Below are 23006 nucleotides of genomic sequence, written 5' to 3'. Positions count from 1 at the left end.
AATAAAATAAACCTATTAGCACATCATGGTTGTTATTTTAATGTCTGTAGACATTTATAGATTTATCAAACTATATTAATTATCAAAGCAACTAACCTCATGTAATAGAGGTAGCAACATAGGACGTCACTTCTAGTGCCATCTAGTGGGGTGTTAAAAAATTACACCAGAGTTAATGTTAGCCTTAATTCACATAATTAAATGAAATTAAAATAAAAAAAGGAATATATATAAAAAGAAAGAGGAGGAAAATTTGTATGATATTTTAAAGAAAAGGGAACTGAAGCCTGTTAGTGCCTATTGTGAAATCAATAACATAGCCTGCTCCTTACAACATATAAAAATAACCATCCCTATTTTGGACCAAAACAAATTAAAAAAGCTAAATGGTATATGAAGGATATTCAATAGGAGTTTTTGAGATTCTTTAGGCCCACTTCACCACAAAGGGGCATATTCCTGCTATTCAATATTTATCGTTAGAAGTGCGTTAAGTAATCAGGACATGGTTGTCATTAGAAGATATATCGGTTAGAAGATGTAACGGAGTGGGAGATCAACTTCACCAACAACCTCATAGCTGTTATTGATAAAGCAGTTGATGTCCCACTCTATATTTAAACCATTGGGGGCATGGGAACCAAGCCTGAAAATCCAGTTGGTTTCTGATCTGGATATGGTTCGCTTCCCATTACTGCCTCGCCAGTGTGGGACGTACTTTTCTATCCCTATAAAGGTAGTACCACTAGGGTCTCTATTGTGCACTTCATCATAGTGTCTAGAGACACTATGCTTATCGAACCCTTGTTTGATATTGGTGATATGCTCCCCTAACCTTACACTAAGTTTCCTGGTGGTTCGCCCCACGTATTCCAAACCACAAGGGCACCTAAGAAGGTACACCACACACTTGGAAGCGCATGTTATAAGGGAGTTAATAGGGTAAGTAACGCCTGTGCCTACTGATGTAAATTCCGTGAACCTTCTTTGGCGTAATACATTTACTCTACAAACCCTACATCTTCTACAGGGAGAAAAACCCTTTAGATCACCAAAGAAAGTCGGACGCTGGGGTGGATCGGGAACATTTGGTGCTAGAGTGTGCCTCAAGCTCATGGCCCCCCTAAATAAGACACGAGGATTGTTGGGCAATAGAGGGCCAAGAATACGGTCGTTTTTAATGACCGGCCAATGTCTTTTAATAATTCTCTTAATGGCCCAGTGTTGGCTGGAATAGGTGGTAAGAAAAGCCAAGCTAAAGTCCTCACCGTTGTTAACCTGGGGGGGTTTGTCCCTTAGAAGTTCCATACAGTCCCTATTTCCTACTTCCACGATTAAGGTATCCAACATAGTTGCCTCATAACCCTTGTCAAGAAATTTAGATTTTAAGGATGAGGCCTCTCTAAAGAACTCGTCCAAATTTGAACAATTTCGCCTTAAGCGTAAAAATTGGCCCTTAGGGACAGCAGACAACCATGATTGATGATGGCAAGAGTTAAGGGGAATAAAACTATTCCTATCAGTGGATTTGAAGAAAGTAGATGTGGTGATTCTACCATCCACTATAGTTATCAATAGGTCTAGACAGTGGATCTGTACTGTACTGGCCTCATGAGTCAGGACTATGCCCATATCATTACCATTAAGGGAGAGGAGAAAATTGGATAAAGACTCAGAGTGGCCGTCCCAGATAAATAGGACGTCGTCGTCCTCCTCCACGTGGTTTTATGTGATAAACCTCCCCAACTCGTCATGTGGAAGAGATTCATAGACAACGTCCTATTTATCTGGGACGGCGACTCTGAGTCTTTATCCAATTTTCTCCTCTCCCTTAATGGTAATTATAGGGGCATAGTCCTGACTCATGAGGCCAGTACAGTACAGATCCACTGTCTAGACCTATTGATAACTATAGTGGATGGTAGAATCACCACATCTACTTTCTTCAAATCCACTGATAGGAATAGTTTTATTCCCCTTAACTCTTGCCATCATCAATCATGGTTGTCTGCTGTCCCTAAGGGCCAATTTTTACGCTTAAGGCGAAATTGTTCAAATTTGGATGAGTTCTTTAGAGAGGCCTCATCCTTAAAATCTAAATTTCTTGACAAGGGTTATGAGGCAACTATGTTGGATACCTTAATCGTGGAAGTTGGAAATAGGGACCGTACGGAACTTCTAAGGGACAAACCCCCCCCAGGTTAACAACGGTGAGGACTTTAGTTTGGCTTTTCTTACCACCTATTCCAGCCAACACTGGGCCATTAAGAGGATTATTAAAAGACATTGGCCGGTCATTAAAAACGACCGTATTCTTGGCCCTCTATTGCCCAACAATCCTCGTGTCTTATATAGGGGGGCCACGAGCTTGAGGCACACTCTAGCACCAAATGTTCCCGATCCACCCCAGCGTCCGACTTTCTTTGGTGATCTAAAGGGTTTTTCTCTCTGTAGAAGATGTAGGGTTTGTAGAGTAAATGTATTACGCCAAAGAAGGCTCACGGAATTTACATCAGTAGGCACAGGCGTTACTTACCCTATTAACTCCCTTTATAACATGCGCTTCCAAGTGTGTGGTGTACCTTCTTAGGTGCCCTTGTGGTTTGGAATACGTGGGGTGAACCACCAGGAAACTTAGTGTAAGGTTAGGGGAGCATATCACCAATATCAAACAAGGGTTCGATAAGCATAGTGTCTCTAGACACTATGATGAAGTGCACAAAAGAGACCCTAGTGGTACTACCTTTTTATAGGGATAGAAAAGTACGTCCCACACTGGCGAGGCAGTAATGGGAAGCAAACCATATCCAGATCAGAAACCAACTGAATTTTCAGGCTTGGTTCCCATGCCCCCAATGGTTTAAATATAGAGTGGGACATCAACTGCTTTATCAATAACAGCTGAATATATGAGGTTGTTGGTGAAGTTGATCTCCCACTCCGTTACATCTTCTAACCGATATATCTTCTAATGACAACCATGTCCTGATTACTTAACGCACTTCTAACGATAAATATTGAATAGCAGGAATATGCCCCTTTGTGGTGAAGTGGGCCTAAAGAATCTCAAAAACTCCTATTGAATATCCTTCATATACCATTTAGCTTTTTTAATTTGTTTTGGTCCAAAATAGGGATGGTTATTTTTATATGTTGTAAGGAGCAGGCTATGTTATTGATTTCACAATAGGCACTAACAGGCTTCAGTTCCCTTTTCTTTAAAATATCATACAAATTTTCCTCCTCTTTCTTTTTATATATATATTCCTTTTTTTATTTTAATTTCATTTAATTATGTGAATTAAGGCTAACATTAACTCTGGTGTAATTTTTTAACACCCCACTAGATGGCACTAGAAGTGACGTCCTATGTTGCTACCTCTATTACATGAGGTTAGTTGCTTTGATAATTAATATAGTTTGATAAATCTATAAATGTCTACAGACATTAAAATAACAACCATGATGTGCTAATAGGTTTATTTTATTTTTTATTTTTTATGCCACCTTTAAACTCACTATTTTTTATTTAGCAGCTTGGATATATGCCGCTGTTAAGTTTTTGTGTAATATTTTAGAAAGTCACTAGGTGGCACTGGTGGAATGTTCGTATGGTGTTATCTTCATGGGGTGAAATTTAACAGCCTGACGATCCCTTTTCTTAATTGATTTATTAGTCTCCAGGTTTATGTAAACTATCCCCTGTAGTTAATTTTCTAGCATCTATCCAAATGAATCATGGCCTTGGGTGAACCAATCATAGCGTCCTCTGTTTTGACGCTTGTGTATTTAATGCGCGTGCGTCGGTGCGTACCCCTGATGACGTCAGTTGTGATGAAACGGCCGTAGGGTCACAACATTGCACGCACCGCGCATGCGCGATTTTAAAACAAACGGCGGTAGTGTCGTTTTTTTATCCTTGCACGTTTTTACTTCGTTTTCTTATTTTTTTATGCTATATACCGCAATTTGCCAATAAATCCAAAGTTATCTGCACCAGCGGAGCATTTTTCTTTGTTTCTTTTTTGGCATTATAAACCACATCTTTTTGCACCGAATCCGTGGTAATTTCAAGTTTGCCCCATGAGAGGACAGGATTTGGGAGAGCATCCACAATGGTTGTCGGCTGGTTCGCTATCTGGCAAGGAATCCTGACGCATTGGTCTATCGGTGTTCCGTGGAGTATTCCTGTGTGTGGTTCCCCCATATCTGCTAAGCCTGTTTTGACCCCCCTGAATAAGGGCGGTCACAGGCTTTCTGGTAAGCCTTTTATTCATCTATTCGGTGGTGGGCAACATTGAATATTGAAGATGTATCCCTGAAATCTACATCGCATCAAATACACTGTTTTGGACTTTTATGTGCCTTTATAAATTTTATTTACAGGAATTTCTTTCTCACTCATTTTAATTTTATATGTCCACGTTTTAAAAAATATTTTATACATATATAGGTCACTAGTTTGATATATTGATTTTGAATAACCTTCTTCACCATTTTAATAACTGATTTATCAAATTTCACCATTCACTTTACATGTCCAGCGCTGCACTCTCTATATTATAGATCAAGGTTACAACCAATGCCAGTCTACAGTGCATCCAGAAAGTATTCACAGCGCTTTTACTTTTTCCACATTTTGTTATGTTACAGCCTCATTCCAAAATGGATTACATTCATTATTTTCCTCAAAATTCTGCACACAATACCCCATAATGACAACGTGAAAAAAGTTTGTTTGAAATCTTTGCAAACTTATTAAAAAAAGGAAAAAGAAAAAAACTAAGTGTAATTAAGTATTCACAGCCTTTGCCATGACACTCAAAATTGAGCTCAGATACATCCTGTTTCCACTGATCATCCTTAAGATGTTTCTACAACTTGATTGTAGTCCACCTGTGGTAAATTTAGTTGATTGGACATTATTGGGAAAGGCACACATCTGTCTATATGAGGTCCCACAGTTAACAATGCATGTCAGAGCACAAACCAAGCCATGATGTCCAAGGAGTTGTCTGTAGACCTCCGAGACAGGATTATATCAAGGCACAGATCTAGGGAAGGGTACAGAAAAATGTCTGCAGCATTGAAGGTCCCAATGAGCACAGTGGCCTCCATTATCTGTGAATGGAAGAAGTTTGAAACCACCAGGACTCTTCCTAGAGGGGGTCCCCCAGCCAAACTGAGCCATCAGGGGAGAAGGTTCTTAGTCAGGGAGGGTGACCAAGAACCCGATGATCACTCTGACAGAGCTACAGCGTTTCTCTGTGGTGAGAGGAGAACCTTCCAAAAGAACAACCATCTCTGCAGCACTCCACCAATCAGGCCTGTATGGTAGAGTGGCCAGACGGAAGCCACTCCTCAGTGAAAGGTCCATGACTGCCCACCTGGAGTTTGCCAAAAGGCACCTGAAGGACTCTCAGGCCATGAGAAACAAAATTCTGTCAGGGCTCAAAATTTCAAGTCCTAAACTACTAGCCAGGCCTCAAAGGTTACTCGCCACCAGTGCCCCACTCAATCCCAACCCTGCCCTGCCCCTAAACACGCCCTCATAAGTTATCTCATGAAATGACACTTAAATGTTTTATGCAAAAATAAGTTAGAAAAATAAATATTAACAACTTCTTTATCAATGCAGCCTCACCTGTGCCCCTCAATGCAGCCTCACCTGTGCCCCTCAATGCAGCCTCACCTGTGCCCCTCAATGCAGACTCACCTGTGCCCCTCAATGCAGCCTCACTGTGCCCACCGTTGCAGCCTCACTGTGCCCACCGTTGCAGCCTCACTGTGCCCACCGTTGCAGCCACACGGCGCCCACCGTTGCAGCCACACGGTGCCCACCGTTGCAGCCACACTGTGCCCACCGTTGCAGCCACACTGTGCCCACCGTTGCAGCCTCACTGTGCCCATTGAAACCACACTTTGCCCATTGCAACCACACTGTGCCCATATCAGCCTTATTGTGTCCAATGCAGTCTCACTGTGCCAATTGCAGCCTCGCTTGGGCAGAGGAATCAAATTTTCCACTCGCCTACTCGCATTTTGTGAGTGGAAAATGAGGACTTGCGAGCTGGGCTGCCTGCCTGGGAGAGGGGGGGAGAGCACCGCTGGTGGGGTTGATTGGGAGCCGTTCTCCCAGCGATCGCCCCGGGGAGGAAGAGGAGAGCTGCGGGATAGCACGCTGTTACCGGCGCTTACATTATAATTGTCTCCACTCTGCTCGACACAGCCCCGCATTGGGTCCCAGCATTGGACCGGTGTTCTGTCTATCACAGGCGCAGGTCAGGAGGAGGCAGGGCTGTGTCGAGCAGAGCGGAGACAATTATAATGTAAGCGCCGGTAACAGCGTGCTATCCCGCGGCTCTCCTTTTCCTCCCCGGGGCGATCGCTGGAAGAACGGCTCCCAATCAACCCCGCCGGCGGTGCTCTCTCCCCCTCTCCCAGGCAGGTAGCCCAGCTCACAAGTCCTCATTTTCCACTCGCAAAATGCGAGTAGGCGAGTGGAAAATTTGAGGGCTGAAATTCTGTGGTCCGATGAAACAAAGAGTGAACACTGGCCTGAATGGCAAGCCTCATGATTGGAAGAAACCAGGCACCACTCATCACCTGGCCAATACCATCCCTATAGTGAAGCATGGTGGTGGCTTCATCATGCTGTGGGGATGCTTTTCAGTGGATAGGAACTGGGAGACTGGTCAGGATCAAGGGAAAGAGGAATGCATCAATATACAGAGACATCCTTGATGAGAACCTGCTCCAGAGTGCTCTGGACCTCAGCATGGGGAGAAGGTTCATCTTCAAACAGGACAAAGACCCTAAGCACACAGCCAAGATAACAAAAAAGTGGCTAAGGGACAACTCTATGAATGTCCTTGAGTGGCCCAGACTTGAACCTGATTGAACATCTCTGGAGAGATCTGAAAATGGCTGTGCACTTATGCTCCCCATCCAGAGCTTGAGAAATCCTGCAAAGGAGAATGGGAGAAACTGCCCAAAAATAGGTGTGCCAAGCTTGTAGCATCATACTCAAAAAAACTTGGGGCTGTAAATGGTGCCAAAGGTGCTTCAAACAAGTATTGAGCAAAGGCTGTGACATACTTATGTACATTTGTATTTTTTTTTTTTTAATAAATTTGCAAAGATTTCAAACACTTCTTTCATGTTGTCATTATGGGATATTGTTTGTAGAGTTTTGAGGAAAATAAGGAATTTAATCCATTTTGGAATAAGGCTGTGACATAACAAAATGTGGAATATGTGAAGCGCTGTGAATACTTTACGAATGCACTGTATGGAGTTGGGGAGCCCACTCGGTGTACTGGCAAGCTCAGGGAGCCTGACAGCCAGAGTAAGCAACCCAGTCATTCAATTTAACAGAACTCCTTGCAGTGGGGAAGGAATTAGTGGCACTAGAACCAAGGATCCGTGCACGTGAAGTATTGGTCTTTTCAGTGCCACAATGCCACGATAGTAACATACCTCAACAAGGAGGACGGCACCTGCTCGGACAGTCTGTTGTCTTTTACCCAGCAGATTCTGGGTTGGGCAGGGGACAATGTTTCCTTGATCACTGCAGCCTACATCAGCAGCACAACGAATGTACTAGAAGACTATCCGAGTCGGATGAGAATCGGCAGCAGCTGTTGGGAATTAAACAAAGAAGTGTTCAGAGCGATCACTCTAAAATGAGGGGTACCCACAGTAGATCTCTTTGCGTCCAGTAAGAACAGGAAGGTTGCGGCCTTCTTCTCACTGGAAAGAGAAACGAGCGTTTTAGGGACAGATGTGTTGACTTTCCGATGGAAATTCAGCCTAGCATATGCCTTTTCGCCTTTTTGCTCTGTTGCCACTAGTAATCTGGATGATTATCCATTAGCAAGTAGAGGTCATTTTGATAGTGTCATGGTGGCCCAGGAGGCATTGGTTCCCAGCCTTAGGAATTCTGTCTATGACTCCTCCCTGGCCGCTACCGGATAGAAGCGATCATCTCCTGCAGGGACCAGTTTGCCATCCAAGCCCTTGGATTTACCATTTGGAGGCTGAGCGGCACATCCTACAATTAAAAGGATGTTCAGGTAGAGGCGATCGCTGCCTTCACACCCGCCATCTGTCTCCCGTGGGGGGGTGCTTGCGGCGACCGACTCCCCCGGGGGGGGGGGGGTGGCTGGTGTTTGTTTAGTGTTTGAAATACATTTGTGTCTTGGCAAAAGAGAGTAAGTTTTTTGATTCCTTTTCTATTTCCTGTGTTTTGGATTTTGAGTAGAAAAGGGTCTTTCTTTTAGTACCCTTAACGTTCGGGTTGCTGCCCTGTCACTGTTCTTGGATATTAGACTAGCTAAAGATGCTTTAATAGGTTTTTTTTTTGGCTAGAGCCAGGTGTACACCCAGGATAATCGGGTAGATAGCCCTTTGAGACCTATCTTTAGTTCTGAATGCTCTTACCAGGGCTCATTTTGAACCTCTGAAAGAGGCTTCATTAAAGATAGTGACTGAAGATTACCTTACATTTGACCATTACGTCAGAAAGATGGATTTCTGACTTGGAATCCCTCTCTTGCAAGGATCCTTTTTTGAGGAATTTGGAAGACAGGGTTGTCCTTTTAAACCAGATCCTTTGTACTTACTCAAAGTTTCTTCTACGTTTCATAGATCACAGTAAGTGATTCTACCAAGTTTTTGTAGCTCTCCCAGGAATGCGGGGAGGAAAGATTGTTTTCTTGATGTCAGAAGGTGTTTACTTTATTAACTGGAGCTCACTAGAAAGTTTTGCAACTACTCTCAGCTTCTAATCTCGTTTAGTGGCCCCAGGAAGGGTGCTAAGGCCTCCGAAAGCTCCATTAGGGAGATGATTTGCAAGGCTTATAGTATTGCAGGTCAGGCCCCTCCTGCCAAAGTTAGGGCTGTTTGGTCTTCTCACACATTCATCAAGCCAGGTGCTCTTCAGCCAGGACCTCTCCTTTGGAAGGAAAGTGCTGCAGGCTGTGGTCCCTCTCTAAGGTATGGAATCTTGCTTACCCTTTCAAAGTAGCTGTCCTGGAAAATGAAGGTGAATACTCCTGTTTGACCGGTAATGGTATTTCCATAATTCTTCCAGGACAGCGTCTGGATTCCCACCCTTTTTTTTTTTTTTTGCACCATTTGTCTTAGCTTGGTGGAGGTGATTTTTTACTGTTTAAATATGGACTTTTTGGCTTGGTTTTCCTTTTCTCTGCGTTGTGGAGGTTTCTAGATCTTCAAAAAAACTGAGGTTCAGGGAAGAGGAGGGGCCTTTTAAACTCTTTCTGATGTGTGTTACCTGTAGTGGGCAGAGCCAATCATCTCTCCAAGTAGCTGTCCTGGAAGATTCATGGAAATACTGTTAACGGTAAGATTAACAGGGGAAAGACTAACATGTTCTGACTCTCGGCTATCGCTAGCATAAAACTGAGTTCAGGATTGCAAATTGCAAATTTTAACTGTGTTATCTTGTACTCTTTCACACAGCTAATAAGGCCTGCCTTAAAAACCTCAGATAGAAGCTTTGTGATAGTATCTGTTTATGGTCAGTAGTAAGGCTGCATTTACACCTTTTCTTTTTCAGGCAGAAAGTCGTTTTTACCACGATTTTGCACAGGTCAAAAGGTCAGCAATGTAAAAAGCAGGAAACCGCCTGTAATCTGCCCAAAAAGAAGCTCATGTACTTTTTTGAGCTTCATACGTTTTGCTTCAGGCTACAAAATGCCCATGTGAATAGGGGCCATTTAAATAAATAGGATTTTGCTTGTTAGACGTTTTTTCTGGTGTTTTACAAGTGTTTTACAACCTGAAAACGGTCAGGTGTGAATGCAGCCTAAGAGATTCAGCAAACACCAATGTTACAAAAAGTTAAAACAATTTAAAATTAGATTTGTGACTTGTTCGCTTGACTTTGTTTTGATTACAGAAGTTGGGACATTCTTGAAAAATGCCTGGCACAAAGAACCTGTGCTAACTGTTTCTGCGGGCATTGGTATTTTCGGTAAGGCTTTTTCTATGTTGTAAGAATTGCATTTCGTCTTTTTGCAAACATGTTTAAAAAAAATCATTTTAGGCCTGAAGATTACACAAAAACCACAAAGATATATTTTCTGAAAGCAGGTGCCCTAGAGCAGGGTTTCTTAACCAGGGTTCATCCAGGAGTTGCTAGGGGTTCCTTGAGCAATGAGCCATTTCTGCCTCTCAGGTAAGTTCCCACTGACACCATTGATCTTTTTAGCTATCTGTAAGGCCAGTTTCACACTGAAGCGACGGCCGTGTTATCGGTAAAGCCCCGCTAGTCTTAGCGGCGTTTTACTGTCATTTTAGCTGCGCTTTTCGGCCGCTAGCGGGGCGCTTTTAATCCCTGCTAGCGGCCGAAAAATGGTTAAAAGTGCCCGCAAAGCACATTGATTTCAATGGCAGGGGCATTTTCAGAGCGGTTGTATACTGATGCTGCTTTCAGGACTTTTTTTTCCCATCCTGCAAGTGCACAGCTCCAGTGTGGAAGCATCCGGGCTTTCACACTGGAGTGACAAGAGAGGTGGTTTGCAAGTGCTATTTTTAGCGCTAAAACGCCTATAAAGTGCCTTAGTGTGAAAGTGGCCTTAGGAGGGGGAATTCTTCCCAAAATCCACAAGTGTAAGAAGCATTCTTCTCACTGTCCATCACACTAATATATCATGAGTTGTAGATAGTCATTTTTAGTAGGGGTTTTCCTGAGACCGGAAAGTTATTTCTTTTTTCTTTTTTAAAAAAAAGTTTTATTGAAGAAACAGTAATCGCATTACCGGAAAGTTATTTCAAGGGTTCCTCTGTTGAAAAGGTTGAGAAAAAATAGTGGTAGTTCTAATTTTTTATGTCACACGATATTACTGCAAAGGTCTGAATTCTGAACCTCATAGCCATCTTTATTCCCATAGAAAAACACAAGCCCAAAGGCTAAAGCTGCGCTCGAAATAAACAACAAATATAGAATAAGTGTGTGAGATGAAAAATAAGTATATATTATAAAGCTGCCAGCACCGTGAAAGTGCCGGAAAACGAAGGGTTATCTTCTGTATCACTTCACACCCAAGGTGAGTATTACAATCCGCTTACCGGATGGCGATGACTGCTATTACGGCAGTCTCGCCCAGCACAGGGAAATCATTCTTCCCACAACCCAAAGCGCAGTGCAGCAACTAGCAGCGGATGTTTCTCAGGAATATGAAACAAAAAATATCCATAGTGTAACATGTACAAAAAGGTGGTTTATTGAGAAGAAAAAACACACTTACAATGTTGCAGTCAGTAAGGAGCAGTGGGATATATCTGATATGAATAGCAGCATGTCGTCGGCAAATAAGCCACACTTTTATGCGTTTTGCCACTGCTTTCAATGACATGAATATTGGGATTGGATCTAATAGCTATCGCTAATGTCTCAATAGCAATTTACGAAGAGGAGCGGGGAAAGAGGACACCCCTGCCTAGTTCCTCTCCGGATGTGCAAAGGGTCTGATGTACGACCATACCCAATAATGTTAGCCGATGGAGTTGAATATATAGCCCTCATTAGAGTAAGAAATTTCGGTCCACAGTTCCATTTCCTTAGGATATGAAACAGAAAAGGCCAGGATATAGAGTCAAAGGCCTTGTGCAGGTCTAGTGACAAGAGCATGCCCCACCTATCAGCTGCACCATCCCAGTTAGATCGCAAGACAGATCAGATCTACCGCTCGTCTAATCTGATATGTAGCCTATCTCCCTGGTACAAACCCAACCTGGTCAATGTGAATATATTGTGATAGAAAGTTATTGAATCGATTTGTGTATAGTTTGGTCAGGAGTTTTAGGTCATTATTGATCAGGGATATTGGGCGGTAATTGGTTACATCAGCATTGTCCCTGTCTGGTTTAGGTATTAAACATGCCAACAAACAAATAGCTTTGTTAGTCTGCATCAAGGTCCACACCGTTTTGTATTGCCATAAAGAACTGGAGGAAATGAGGCCTGAGTCCATCTAAGATTCTTTTCCGCCCTGGTCGCCAGACAAAGATTCAATTCCAGCCGGATAGAATCTATTTTGTCCGTAATGTCCAGGTTTGGGTTTTGTTTGTTGGGTCAGTAGGTCAGACGACTCCTTTTCTTTATCGCAAATAAGGGCATTTGTTTTACTTGAGACGAGATTCTATTTGAATTGGCCCCTGATCATGGCTTTGTGAGCTGCCCAATTGATGACTTGGGAGGTGTCCTCAGGATTATTTGAGGCAAAATATTCTTTAAGATTTTGTTCTATGTCAAAACAAACTGGATTACTCAGAAGTGATTCAGTCTCCAAGGGGCAGGACCCTTGTTCACTGCTAAGGTATTGCACAATGGCAAAGCAAGGAGTGGTCTGACCAGGTCACGTCCACTATTTTGCTTCCCCGAAAGAGAGGTACCCCTTCAGGGTTTGTAAAAAAGTGGTCGATTCTAGAGTAGGTTCGATGAACATTGGAAAAGAACGTATAGTCTTTACTGGAGGGGTTGAGTTTCCACCATACATCAATCAAATTGTGATAATGGAGAATTTTAGCCAGTTTGGAACCGATTTTGGGGTAAGACCTAGAGGAAGACGATGGTCTTCTGGTCTTGTCAAAAATAGAATCTAGGGCTGTTTGAATCCCCTGCAAAAGGTACCATCCCCCTCGGGTCCAGGGACACAACATGCAGTAGAGTTTGAAAAAAAAAGGAAGTTGGCCTGTGTTAGGGGCATAGTAGGAGATTAGTGAGATTGGAGAGCCTTCTAAAAGCCCTACTAACAACAAGTAGCGTCCTTCTGGGTCGCAAATCTTCTTTTCAAGCGAGAAGGATACACGCTTAGAAAAGCAAATTGCCACAGCTCCCGTCTTCCCTGGTCCATTTTCCAAGTAAAAGTGTAAATAATAGTGATGTAAAAAGTTTGGGTTATAGTTCAGTGTGAAGTGTCTCTCCTGTAGGAGGAGCACATCAACATGTAAGGACTTGTAATGTTGAAAGGACATCCTCCGCTTCAATGGGGAATTCAGGCCTTTAACATTATGGGTAGCAAATTTGAAAAGGAGCTTAATAGTAGTGTGCCATGGTGCACAAAGAGACAAAAAGGTCACTTACCAACCCCTGCTAGTATGACGATCAACTTTCCTGGTTTTCAGAATCTTTCAATCGACCAAGGACCGGTATCAAGGGGACAGAAAAAGCGTTCAGGTGAAGAAAAGGAAAAATTTGACACAAAGAGAAGAGAAAAAAAAAAAACACCCCACGAAACTTTAGAAAAAAAGAAAAAATATTAATATGAAAACTGTCTTGTAAACGAGATCAAATTTAAATATTCAGTAGTATGCAGTTTAAACAAAACTTACACCAGACTATGGAAAAAGGCTACCACTAGTCTTCCACTAAAGTCACCCTGGGTAAAGCCCAGGTCCTGGTTTGGCTCCGGTCCCCTCTCTAAGGAAGGGAAACAAAGACAAACTGGGCACATGACCGCCACCACTGGCCCGCCCTGAAAAACATCAACAGTAACATTTTGAACATTAACTGTGAGAATCAGAAAACCCCCAGAAACATAACAATATGTATAAAACCTGAATCCCAGGAGTTTTCATTCTCACGTTTAGCAATGAAATGTCATGAATCATCTTAGATGTTCTATTTATGACCCCCCCCCCCCCCCAAGAATCAATGAATGGGGAAAAAAGAGAAAACAAGCGAAAGAAAATTACTTCACAAGGTCTATTTGAACCAAAGAGCCACCTTTATCTTCAGGGGGGGTCTGCTTTTGAGCTTGGCTTGGCTTCTAGTGTAACGTCACACTTGAGGTGTGGGACTATGTGTGGACCTGGCAGTAAAGGATCTGGGCTGTGGGATGCAGGGGGATCCCTCCAGATCGACGGATAGAAGGCCCAGTTTCTTCAACAAAGCATCACCTTCCAGGAAAGCAGAGAAAGAATGCTTCTTGTTGTGGTAAGTAAAGTTCAGTCGAAAAGGAAACGCCCAGTAGTATTTTATATTTTTGATAATGTCACATAATGCCCTGTCCAGGTCAGATTGTGTAGAGAAAGTCTGGGGACATGGAAGCAGCCTGTGAGGATCTGCTGCTCAGATCCCTCCCTGAGCCATGAACAGGCAGATCCAGAAGCTGTGGCTGTGTCTCTAATTGCAGCCCCTGCGTGTGCTTTGGAGCCACTGGCATGCAGGCTGTGTCCCTGTAGCCATCTGTGGGCGGATGTGGGGGCTTTCAGGCTTACCCTTATTCAGCAGCCGAGTCCTGGGAGCCTGGAGGGAGCTCCAGAGGCTACTGACAGGCAATTCAATGCCCCCCACCACCTGTTTTAACCCCATTTTTGCAGACAAAGGGGCTACGCTCCAGAGGCTGACAGGCAATTCGATGCCCCCCCCCCACACACTGCCTGTTTTAACCCCATTTTTGCATACAGATGTCCGGTGACTGCATGCAGTTGTGGGGCGTTTGCGACACTTTCCCATTAATTTGAATGTGTGGTGTTCGGCATTGCTACAAGTTAGGTAAACTTTGCCATGGGGGCAAAGCATTGCAGCCCCAGCATGTAAACACCCCTCTCCACTGCCTATTGCAGCTTGAGGGGTGTGGTTGGGGGGTGGCAGACGTGCAGTTTAACCATTTCAACCCCAGAAGATTTTATCCCCTTCCTGACCAGAGCACATTTTACAATTTGGCACTGCGTCGCTTTAACTGACAATTGCGCGGTCATGCAGTGCTGTACCCAAACAAAATTTGCATCCTTTTTTCCCCCCACAAATAGAGCTTTCTTTTGGTGGTATTTAATCATCTCTGCGTTTTTTATTTTTTGCGCTATAAAAAAGAGTGACAATTTTGAAAAAAAGAAGAAAAATTTTGCTATAATATCCCCCAAATTTAAAAAAAAAAACAAATTTCTTCATCAGAAATGGTTTAGGCCAATATGTATTCTTCTACATATTTTTGGTAAAAAAAAATCGCAATAAGCATATATTGATTGGTTTGTGCAAAAGTTATAGCGTCTACAAACTATGGGAAAGCTTTATGGCGTTTTTTTTGTTTTATTTTTATTTTTTTACTAGTAATGGCGGTGATCTGCGATTTTTAGCGGTATTGCGACAGACAGATCGGAGACTTTTGACACATTTTTGGGACCATTGACATTTATAGAGTGATCAGTGCTATAAATATGCACTGATTACTGTATAAATGTCACTGGCAGGGAAGGGGTTAACACTAGGGGACAATCAAGGGGTTAACTGTGTGTTCCCTCATTGTGTTCTAAATGTGTGAGGATGGGACTAACTAGGAGAGATGACAGATCGCTGTCCCTACTTTGTAGGAACTCACGATCTGTCTTCTCTCCTCTGACAGCACAGGGGTCTGTCTTCTCTCCTCTGACAGCCCCGCGCTGGCTTTCGTGCACACAATCGCGCGTGGCCGGCGGTGCTCACGCACCCTCTGGTGGCTCTCCTGGGCAAAGCCGTATATATATGGGATTTCGCCCAGGAGAGCCATTCTGCCGCAGTATATCTGCGTTAGCCAGTTGGGAACCGGTTAATCATGTATTTCTGCATGAACACAACCACTGCTCCCAACTTGACATCCGTGTGGGTGCATGTCCCTGAACTCACACTGTCCGCATTTGAGTCCATACACCTACACCCGCATGGATTTTAGATCTGTCCTTGGAGCTGCTGCGTCCCAATTGACATGAATAGAACTGCCTGCACAGAGATGCACAGAATATCTGTGCATCCCCATGCAGGTAAACACGGCCCTTCATGGGTGTACGCTTTAGCACACCCCACTGAACGAGGCCTTAGTATGCATTTAGCAGGCATTGCGTAAATTATATTGTATTTATGTGTGCAAATAAGGATTTTAATGGGGTTTTTTTGTGAAAATAGTGATGTGAAAACATTTGCGCAAAAATCGCGGGGGCCTTAAAAATCAGTAACACCTGGGGGGGGGTGTCTTTTTACAAACTCTGAAAGCTATAAGTGAAAAATTAATACCTCCAGATTTTTAGAGAAAAATTTTTGGGTATATTCAATTTTCACCATTTTGCAAAAAGGTGCCATTTAAAATTTACAAATATTTGTTGTTAAGTCAACACAGGTTAAGCTTTTATATTTAGTAGGAATTTAGCAGGAATTTTGTAAGATTAGCTGTTTTTATCTGCTGGTAATGGTTTTAGTGTATTTTTAGCGAGAATGTTGTTTTGATAAACACTTGTGCAAATATTATGGGTACTTAAAAATCAGTAGCACCTTCTTTTTATTCTAGAGGTCATGTGCTTTCAGAAAATATATGGTTTGGGGGGTATTTTACAAATTCTTAAAGCTGTAAGGGAAAAATTAAAACCTTCAGATTTTTTTAAAAATTTGGATATTTTACATTTTTGTGTACGTTTTTGATTTTCACCATTTTGCAAAAAAGCGCAATTTAAAAGTTACAAACATTTGTTATTAACTCCATACAAGTTAAGCTTAACCACTTGCCGACTGCCTAACGCACATATACGGCGGCAGAATGGCACGGGCAGGCAGAATCACGTACCCGTACGTGATCTGCCTCCCGCGGGCGGGGGGTCCGATCGGACCCCCCCCCCGGTGCCAGCGGCGGTCGGCATTTGACTGGGAGCGTCGGGAGGCGAGGGGGAGACCATCCGATCGTGGCCCCCCCCTCACGATCGCTCCCAGCCAATCGGAATCCTCCCCTGCCTGTGTGTAGTTTCACACAGGCAGAGGATGTGATGTCATCTCTCCTCGGCTTGGCAGTTTCCGTCCCAGCGCCGAGGAGAGAAGACATGTGAGTGCACAACACACACACACACACACACACACAGTAGAACATGCCAGGCATACTTTACACCCCCGATCCCCCCCGACCCCCCCCCAATCACCCCCAACCCCCCCCCCCCCGTCACAAACTGACAGCAAGCAGTATTTTTTTTTTTTTTTCTGATTACTGCATGGTGTCAGTTTGTGACAGTTACAGTGTTAGGGCAGTGAGTATTACCCCCCTTTAGGTCTAGGATACCCCCCCTACCCCCCCCTAATAAAGTTTTAACCCCTTGATCACCCCCTGCCACCAGTGTCACTAAGCGATCATTTTTCTGATCGCTGTATTAGTGTCGCTGGTGACGCTAGTTAGGGAGGTAAATATTTAGGTTCGCCGTCAGCGTTTTATAGCGACAGGGACCCCCACATACTACCTAATAAATGTTTTAACCCCTTGATTGCCCCCTAGTTAACCCTTTCACCACTGATCACCGTATAACCGTTACGGGTGACGCTGGTTAGTTCGTTTATTTTTTATAGTGTCAGGGCACCCGCCGTTTATTACCGAATAAAGGTTTAGCCCCCTGATCGCCCGGCGGTGATATGCGTCGCCCCAGGCAGCGTCAGATTAGCGCCAGTACCGCTAACACCCACGCACGCAGCATACGCCTCCCTTAGTGGTATAGTATCTGTACGGATCAATATCTGATCCGATCAGATCTATACTAGTGTCCCCAGCAGTTTAGGGTTCCCAAAAACGCAGTGTTAGCGGGATCAGCCCAGATACCCACTAGCACCTGCGTTTTTCCCCTCTGCCCGACCCAGCCCACCCAAGTGCAGTATCGATCGATCACTGTCACTTACAAAACACTAAACGCATAACTGCAGCGTTCGCAGAGTCAGGCCTGATCCCTGCGATCGCTAACAGTTTTTTTGGTAGCGTTTTGGTGAACTGGCAAGCACCAGCCCCAGGCAGCGTCAGGTTAGCGCCAGTACCGCTAACACCCACGCACGCACCGTACACCTCCCTTAGTGGTATAGTATCTGATCAGATCAATATCTGATCTGATCAGATCTATACTAGCGTCCCCAGCAGTTTAGGGTTCCCACAAACGCAGTGTTAGCGGGATCAGCCCAGATACCTGCTAGCACCTGCGTTTTGCCTCTCCGCCCGGCCCAGCCCGGCCCAGCCCAGCCCACCCAAGTGCAGTATCGATCGATCACTGACACTTACAAAACACTAAACGCATAACTGCAGCGTTCGCAGAGTCAGGCCTGATCCCTGCGATCGCTAACAGTTTTTTTTGTAGCGTTTTGGTGAACTGGCAAGCACCAGCGGCCTAGTACACCCCGGTCGTAGTCAAACCAGCACTGCAGTAACACTTGGTGATGTGGCGAGTCCCATAAGTGCAGTTCAAGCTGGTGAGGTGGCAAGCACAAGTAGTGTCCCGCTGCCACCAAAAAGACAAACACAGGCCCGTCGTGCCCATAGTGCCCTTCCTGCTGCATTCGCCAATCCTAATTGGGAACCCGCCGCTTCTGCAGCGCCCGTACTTCCCCCATTCACATCCCCAACCAAATGCAGTCGGCTGCATGAGAGGCATTTTCTTTATGTCCTCCCGAGTACCCCTACCCAGCGAACCCCCCCAAAAAAGATGTTGTGTCTGCAGCAAGCGCGGATATAGGCGTGACACCCGCTATTATTGTCCCTCCTGTCCTGACAATCTTGGTCTTTGCATTGGTGAATGTTTTGAACGCTACCATTCACTAGTTGAGTGTTAGCGTTGGGTACAGCATTGCACAGTCTAGGCACACTTTCACAGGGTCTCCCAAGATGCCATCGCATTTTGAGAGACCCAAACCTGGAACTGGTTACAGTTATAAAAGTTAGTTACAAAAAAAAGTGTAAAAAAAAAAAAAAAAAAACACATACAAAAATATAAAATAAAAAAAAAATAGTTGTCGTTTTATTGTTCTCTCTCTCTCTCTCTATTCTCTCTATTGTTCTGCTCTTTTTTACTGTATTCTATTCTGCAATGTTTTATTGTTATTATGTTTTATCATGTTTGCTTTTCAGATATGCAATTTTTTTATACCTTACCGTTTACTGTGCTTTATTGTTAACCATTTTTTTGTCTTCAGGTACGCCATTCACGACTTTGAGTGGTTATACCAGAATGATGCCTGCAGGTTTAGGTATCATCTTGGTATCATTCTTTTCAGCCAGCGATCGGCTTTCATGTAAAAGCAATCCTAGCAGCTAATTAGCTTCTAGACTGCTTTTACAAGCAGTGGGAGGGAATGCCCCCCCCCAACGTCTTCCGTGTTTTTCTCTGGCTCTCCTGTCTCAACAGGGAACCTGAGAATGCAGCCGGTGATTCAGCCAGCTGACCATAGAGCTGATCAGAGACCAGAGTGGCTCCAAACATCTCTATAGCCTAAGAAACCGGAAGCTACGAGCATTTTATGACTTAGATTTCGCCGGATGTAAACAGCGCCATTGGGAAATTGGGAAAGCATTTTATCACACCGATCTTGGTGTGGTCAGATGCTTTGAGGGCAGAGGAGAAATCTAGGGTCTAATAGACCTCAATTTTTGCAAAAAAGAGTACCTGTCACTACCTATTGCTATGATAGGGGATATTTACATTCCCTGAGATAACAATAAAAATGATTTAAAAAAAAAAAAAAAAAAATGAAAGAAACAGTTTAAAAATAAGATAAAAAAATAATAATAATAAAGAAAAAAAAAAAAAAAAAGCACCCTGTCCCCCCTGCTCTCGCGCTAAGGCGAACGCAAGCGTCGGTCTGGCGTCAAATGTAAACAGCAATTGCACCATGATGCATGTGAGGTATCACCGCGAACGTCAGATCGAGGGCAGTAATTTTAGCAGTAGACCTCCTCTGTAAATCTAAAGTGGTAACCTGTAAAGGCTTTTAAAGGCTTTTAAAAATGTATTTAGTTTGTCGCCACTGCACGTTTGTGCGCAATTTTAAAGCATGTCATGTTTGGTATCCATGTACTCGGTCTAAGATCATCTTTTTTATTTCATCAAACATTTGGGCAATATAGTGTGTTTTAGTGCATTAAAATTTAAAAAAGTGTGTTTTTTCCCCAAAAAATGCTTTTGAAAAATCGCTGCGCAAATACTGTGTGAAAAAAAAAAAATGAAACACCCACCATTTTAATCTGTAGGGCATTTGCTTTAAAAAAATATATAATGTTTGGGGGTTCAAAGTAATTTTCTTGCAAAAAAAAATTATTTTTTTATGTAATCAAAAAGTGTCAGAAAGGGCTTTGTCTTCAAGTGGTTAGAAGAGTGGGTGATGTGTGACATAAGCTTCTAAATGTTGTGCATAAAATGCCAGGACAGTTCAAAACCCCCCCCAAATGACCCCATTTTGGAAAGTAGACACCCCAAGCTATTTGCTGAGAGGCATGTCGAGTCCATGGAATATTTTATATTGTGACACAAGTTGCGGGACAGAGTTGGTGGCCCTGTGACCGTGCACCTCATGGAGTTCATACCCCATTGGCATGTGAGTACCCATTTGGGGTAGTGGCATCTCTGCCCGCCCCCCCCCCCCCCTCCAAACGCACAGTTATTTTGTTTTGTTTTCTTTTTGTACCATGCATTTTGCACTTCATCTAGAACAGTCCCCCCTTTTTTCCTTTTGTCTTTAGATATTGGTGCCTTATTGCCCCTGAAGAGTGTTTTGATACACAAAACGCGTCGGGCTTATGACATGCATCCAATAATCACTTTCCCTCTTACTGGGTCTACCAATCCTGAAGTTTCATTTATTTATTTACTTTGTGATGTTTGTGCAATTCATGGACATTTTACCTCTTATACCATTCGCTCTGCACCCAATTTTAGGGGCTTGTTATGAATGTTCACAATGTATCAAACAGGGTGTATTTGTATATGATGTGACAGTCAACCCATATTGGGGTCATTATTATGTCATTATTTTACTATGTATCAATAAAATGGCTTGTTTTTGATGGTGACTGACCCATTGGCCTCATTTGCCCACCTCACTCAAAGTCCCAACCTTCCCGTTTTCTCTTTTCAAGTTGCGGGAAAGAGACAATTTTTTATTTTTTTTATTTTTTTTTTTGCACAAAGTTGTCACTAAATGATATATTGCTCAAACATGCCATGGGAATATGTGAAATTACACCCCAAAATACATTCTGTTGCTTCTCCTGAGTACGGGGATACCACATGTGTGAGACTTTTTGGGAGCCTAGCCGCGTACGGGACCCCGAAAACCAAGCACCGCCTTCAGGCTTTCGAAAGGCCATAAATTTTTGATTTCGCTCTTCACTGCCTATCACAGTTTCGGAGGCCATGGAATGCCCAGGTGGCAAAAAACCCCCCCAAATGACCCCATTTTGGAAAGTAGACACCCCAAGCTATTTGATGAGAGGTATAGTGAGTATTTTGCAGACCTCACTTTTTGTCACAAAGTTTTGAAAATTGAAAAAAGAAAAAAAAAATTTTTTTTCTCGTCTTTCTTTATTTTCAAAAACAAATGAGAGCTGCAAAATACTCACCATGCCTCTCAGCAAATAGCTTGGGGTGTCTACTTTCCAAAATGGGGTCATTTGGGGGGGGTTTGTGCCACCTGGGCATTCCATGGCCTCCGAAACTGTGATAGGCAGTGAGGAGTGACAACTTTGTGCAAAAAAAAAAAAAAAAAAATGTGTCACTTTCCCGCAACTTGTGTCAAAATATAAAACATTCCATGGACTCAACATGCCTCAAAGCAAATAGCTTGGGGTGTCTACTTTCCAAAATGGGGTCATTTGGGGGGGTTTTATGCCATCTGGGCATTTTATGGCCTTCAAAACTGTGATAGGTAGTGAGGAGTAAAATCAAAAATGTACACCCTTAGAAATCCTGAAGGCAGTGATTGGTTTTCGGGGCCCCGTACGCGGCTAGGCTCCCAAAAAGTCCCACACATGTGGTATCCCCATACTCAGGAGAAGCAGCTAAATGTATTTTGGGGTGCAATTCCACATATGCCCATGGCCTGTGTGAGCAATATATCATTTAGTGACAACTTTTTGTAATTTTTTTTTTTTTGTCATTCAATCACTTGGGACAAAAAAAATGAATATTCAATGGGCTCAACATGCCTCTCAGCAAATTCCTTGGGGTGTCTACTTTCCAAAATGGGGTCATTTGTGGGGGTTTTGTACTGCCCTGCCATTTTAGCACCTCAAGAAACGACATAGGCAGTCATAAATTAAAGGCTGTGTAAATTCCAGAAAATGTACCCTAGTTTGTAGGCGCTATAACTTTTGCGCAAACCAATAAATATACACTTATTGACATTTTTTCTACCAAAGACATGTGGCCGAATACATTTTGGCCTAAATGTATGACTAAAATTGAATTTATTGGATTTTTTTTAGAACAAAAAGTAGATAATATCATTTTTTTTCAAAATTTTTGGTCTTTTTCCGTGTATAGCGCAAAAAATAAAAACGGCAGAGGTGATCAAATACCATCAAAAGAAAGCTCTATTTGTGGGAAGAAAAGGACGCAAATTTCGTTTGGGTACAGCATTGCATGACCGCGCAATTAGCAGTTAAAGCGACGCAGTGCCGAATTGTAAAAAGTGCTCTGGTCAGGAAGGGGGTAAAACCTTCCGGAGCTGAAGTGGTTAATATTTAGTAGGGATTTAGCAGGAAATTAGTAAAGTTACAAAATAGAAGTGCAGAGCAATAATAAAAAGTCCGTAAACACAGTGTTCACAAAGGAACAAAAAGAGATGAAGAAACCTTGTGATGAATATCAGATTTCTGCGCAACGCCACCTCCACCAGCTGATAAAAATTGGGCGCTTACCAGATCCGATGGACCTCTGAACTAACAGAAGGTCAAACGAGCTTGTATCCACAACGGGGTGAAGGTAACCAGCACTCCAATAGACCAGATCAGCCGAAAATGGTATAAAAGAAAGGAACATAATCTAAAAATAAATCATTTATTTAAAAGCTGTTTTGCCAGGCTCCATACAGCGATAACGTGTTTAAAAAAATCAATCAATGACATCCAGCTTGGATATCCGGTATTGGCAATATTAGCAGCATGTAAGGTACGATGACAGTGGGTGATGTCCGCAAGATAGCTCCTCCCCCGTACGCGTTAAGTCCTACGGGACTTCGTCAGCAAGGGCGGGCTATCACATCACCCGTGAGTTTAAAT

At 43.2% G+C, this 23006-nt stretch overlaps 1 protein-coding gene across 1 annotated transcript in view; it reads left to right on the top strand.

Moving 5' to 3' along the window:
• The window catches only part of NDUFA3 (NADH:ubiquinone oxidoreductase subunit A3), a 63101-nt gene that overhangs the window by 8061 nt on the left and 32034 nt on the right, over nt 1-23006 (top strand). The window contains exon 2 of the mRNA XM_073602313.1: nt 9923-9997. Coding sequence (XP_073458414.1) covers nt 9923-9997 — 75 coding nt within the window. The remainder of the gene's footprint in view (nt 1-9922; nt 9998-23006) is intronic.

This window comes from Aquarana catesbeiana, linkage group LG10 (assembly GCF_042186555.1).
Source record: "Aquarana catesbeiana isolate 2022-GZ linkage group LG10, ASM4218655v1, whole genome shotgun sequence".
Taxonomy (NCBI): Eukaryota; Metazoa; Chordata; class Amphibia; order Anura; family Ranidae; genus Aquarana; species Aquarana catesbeiana.
Note: the sequence above shows the minus strand (reverse complement) of the source record. Positions and strands in the feature narration are given on the sequence as shown.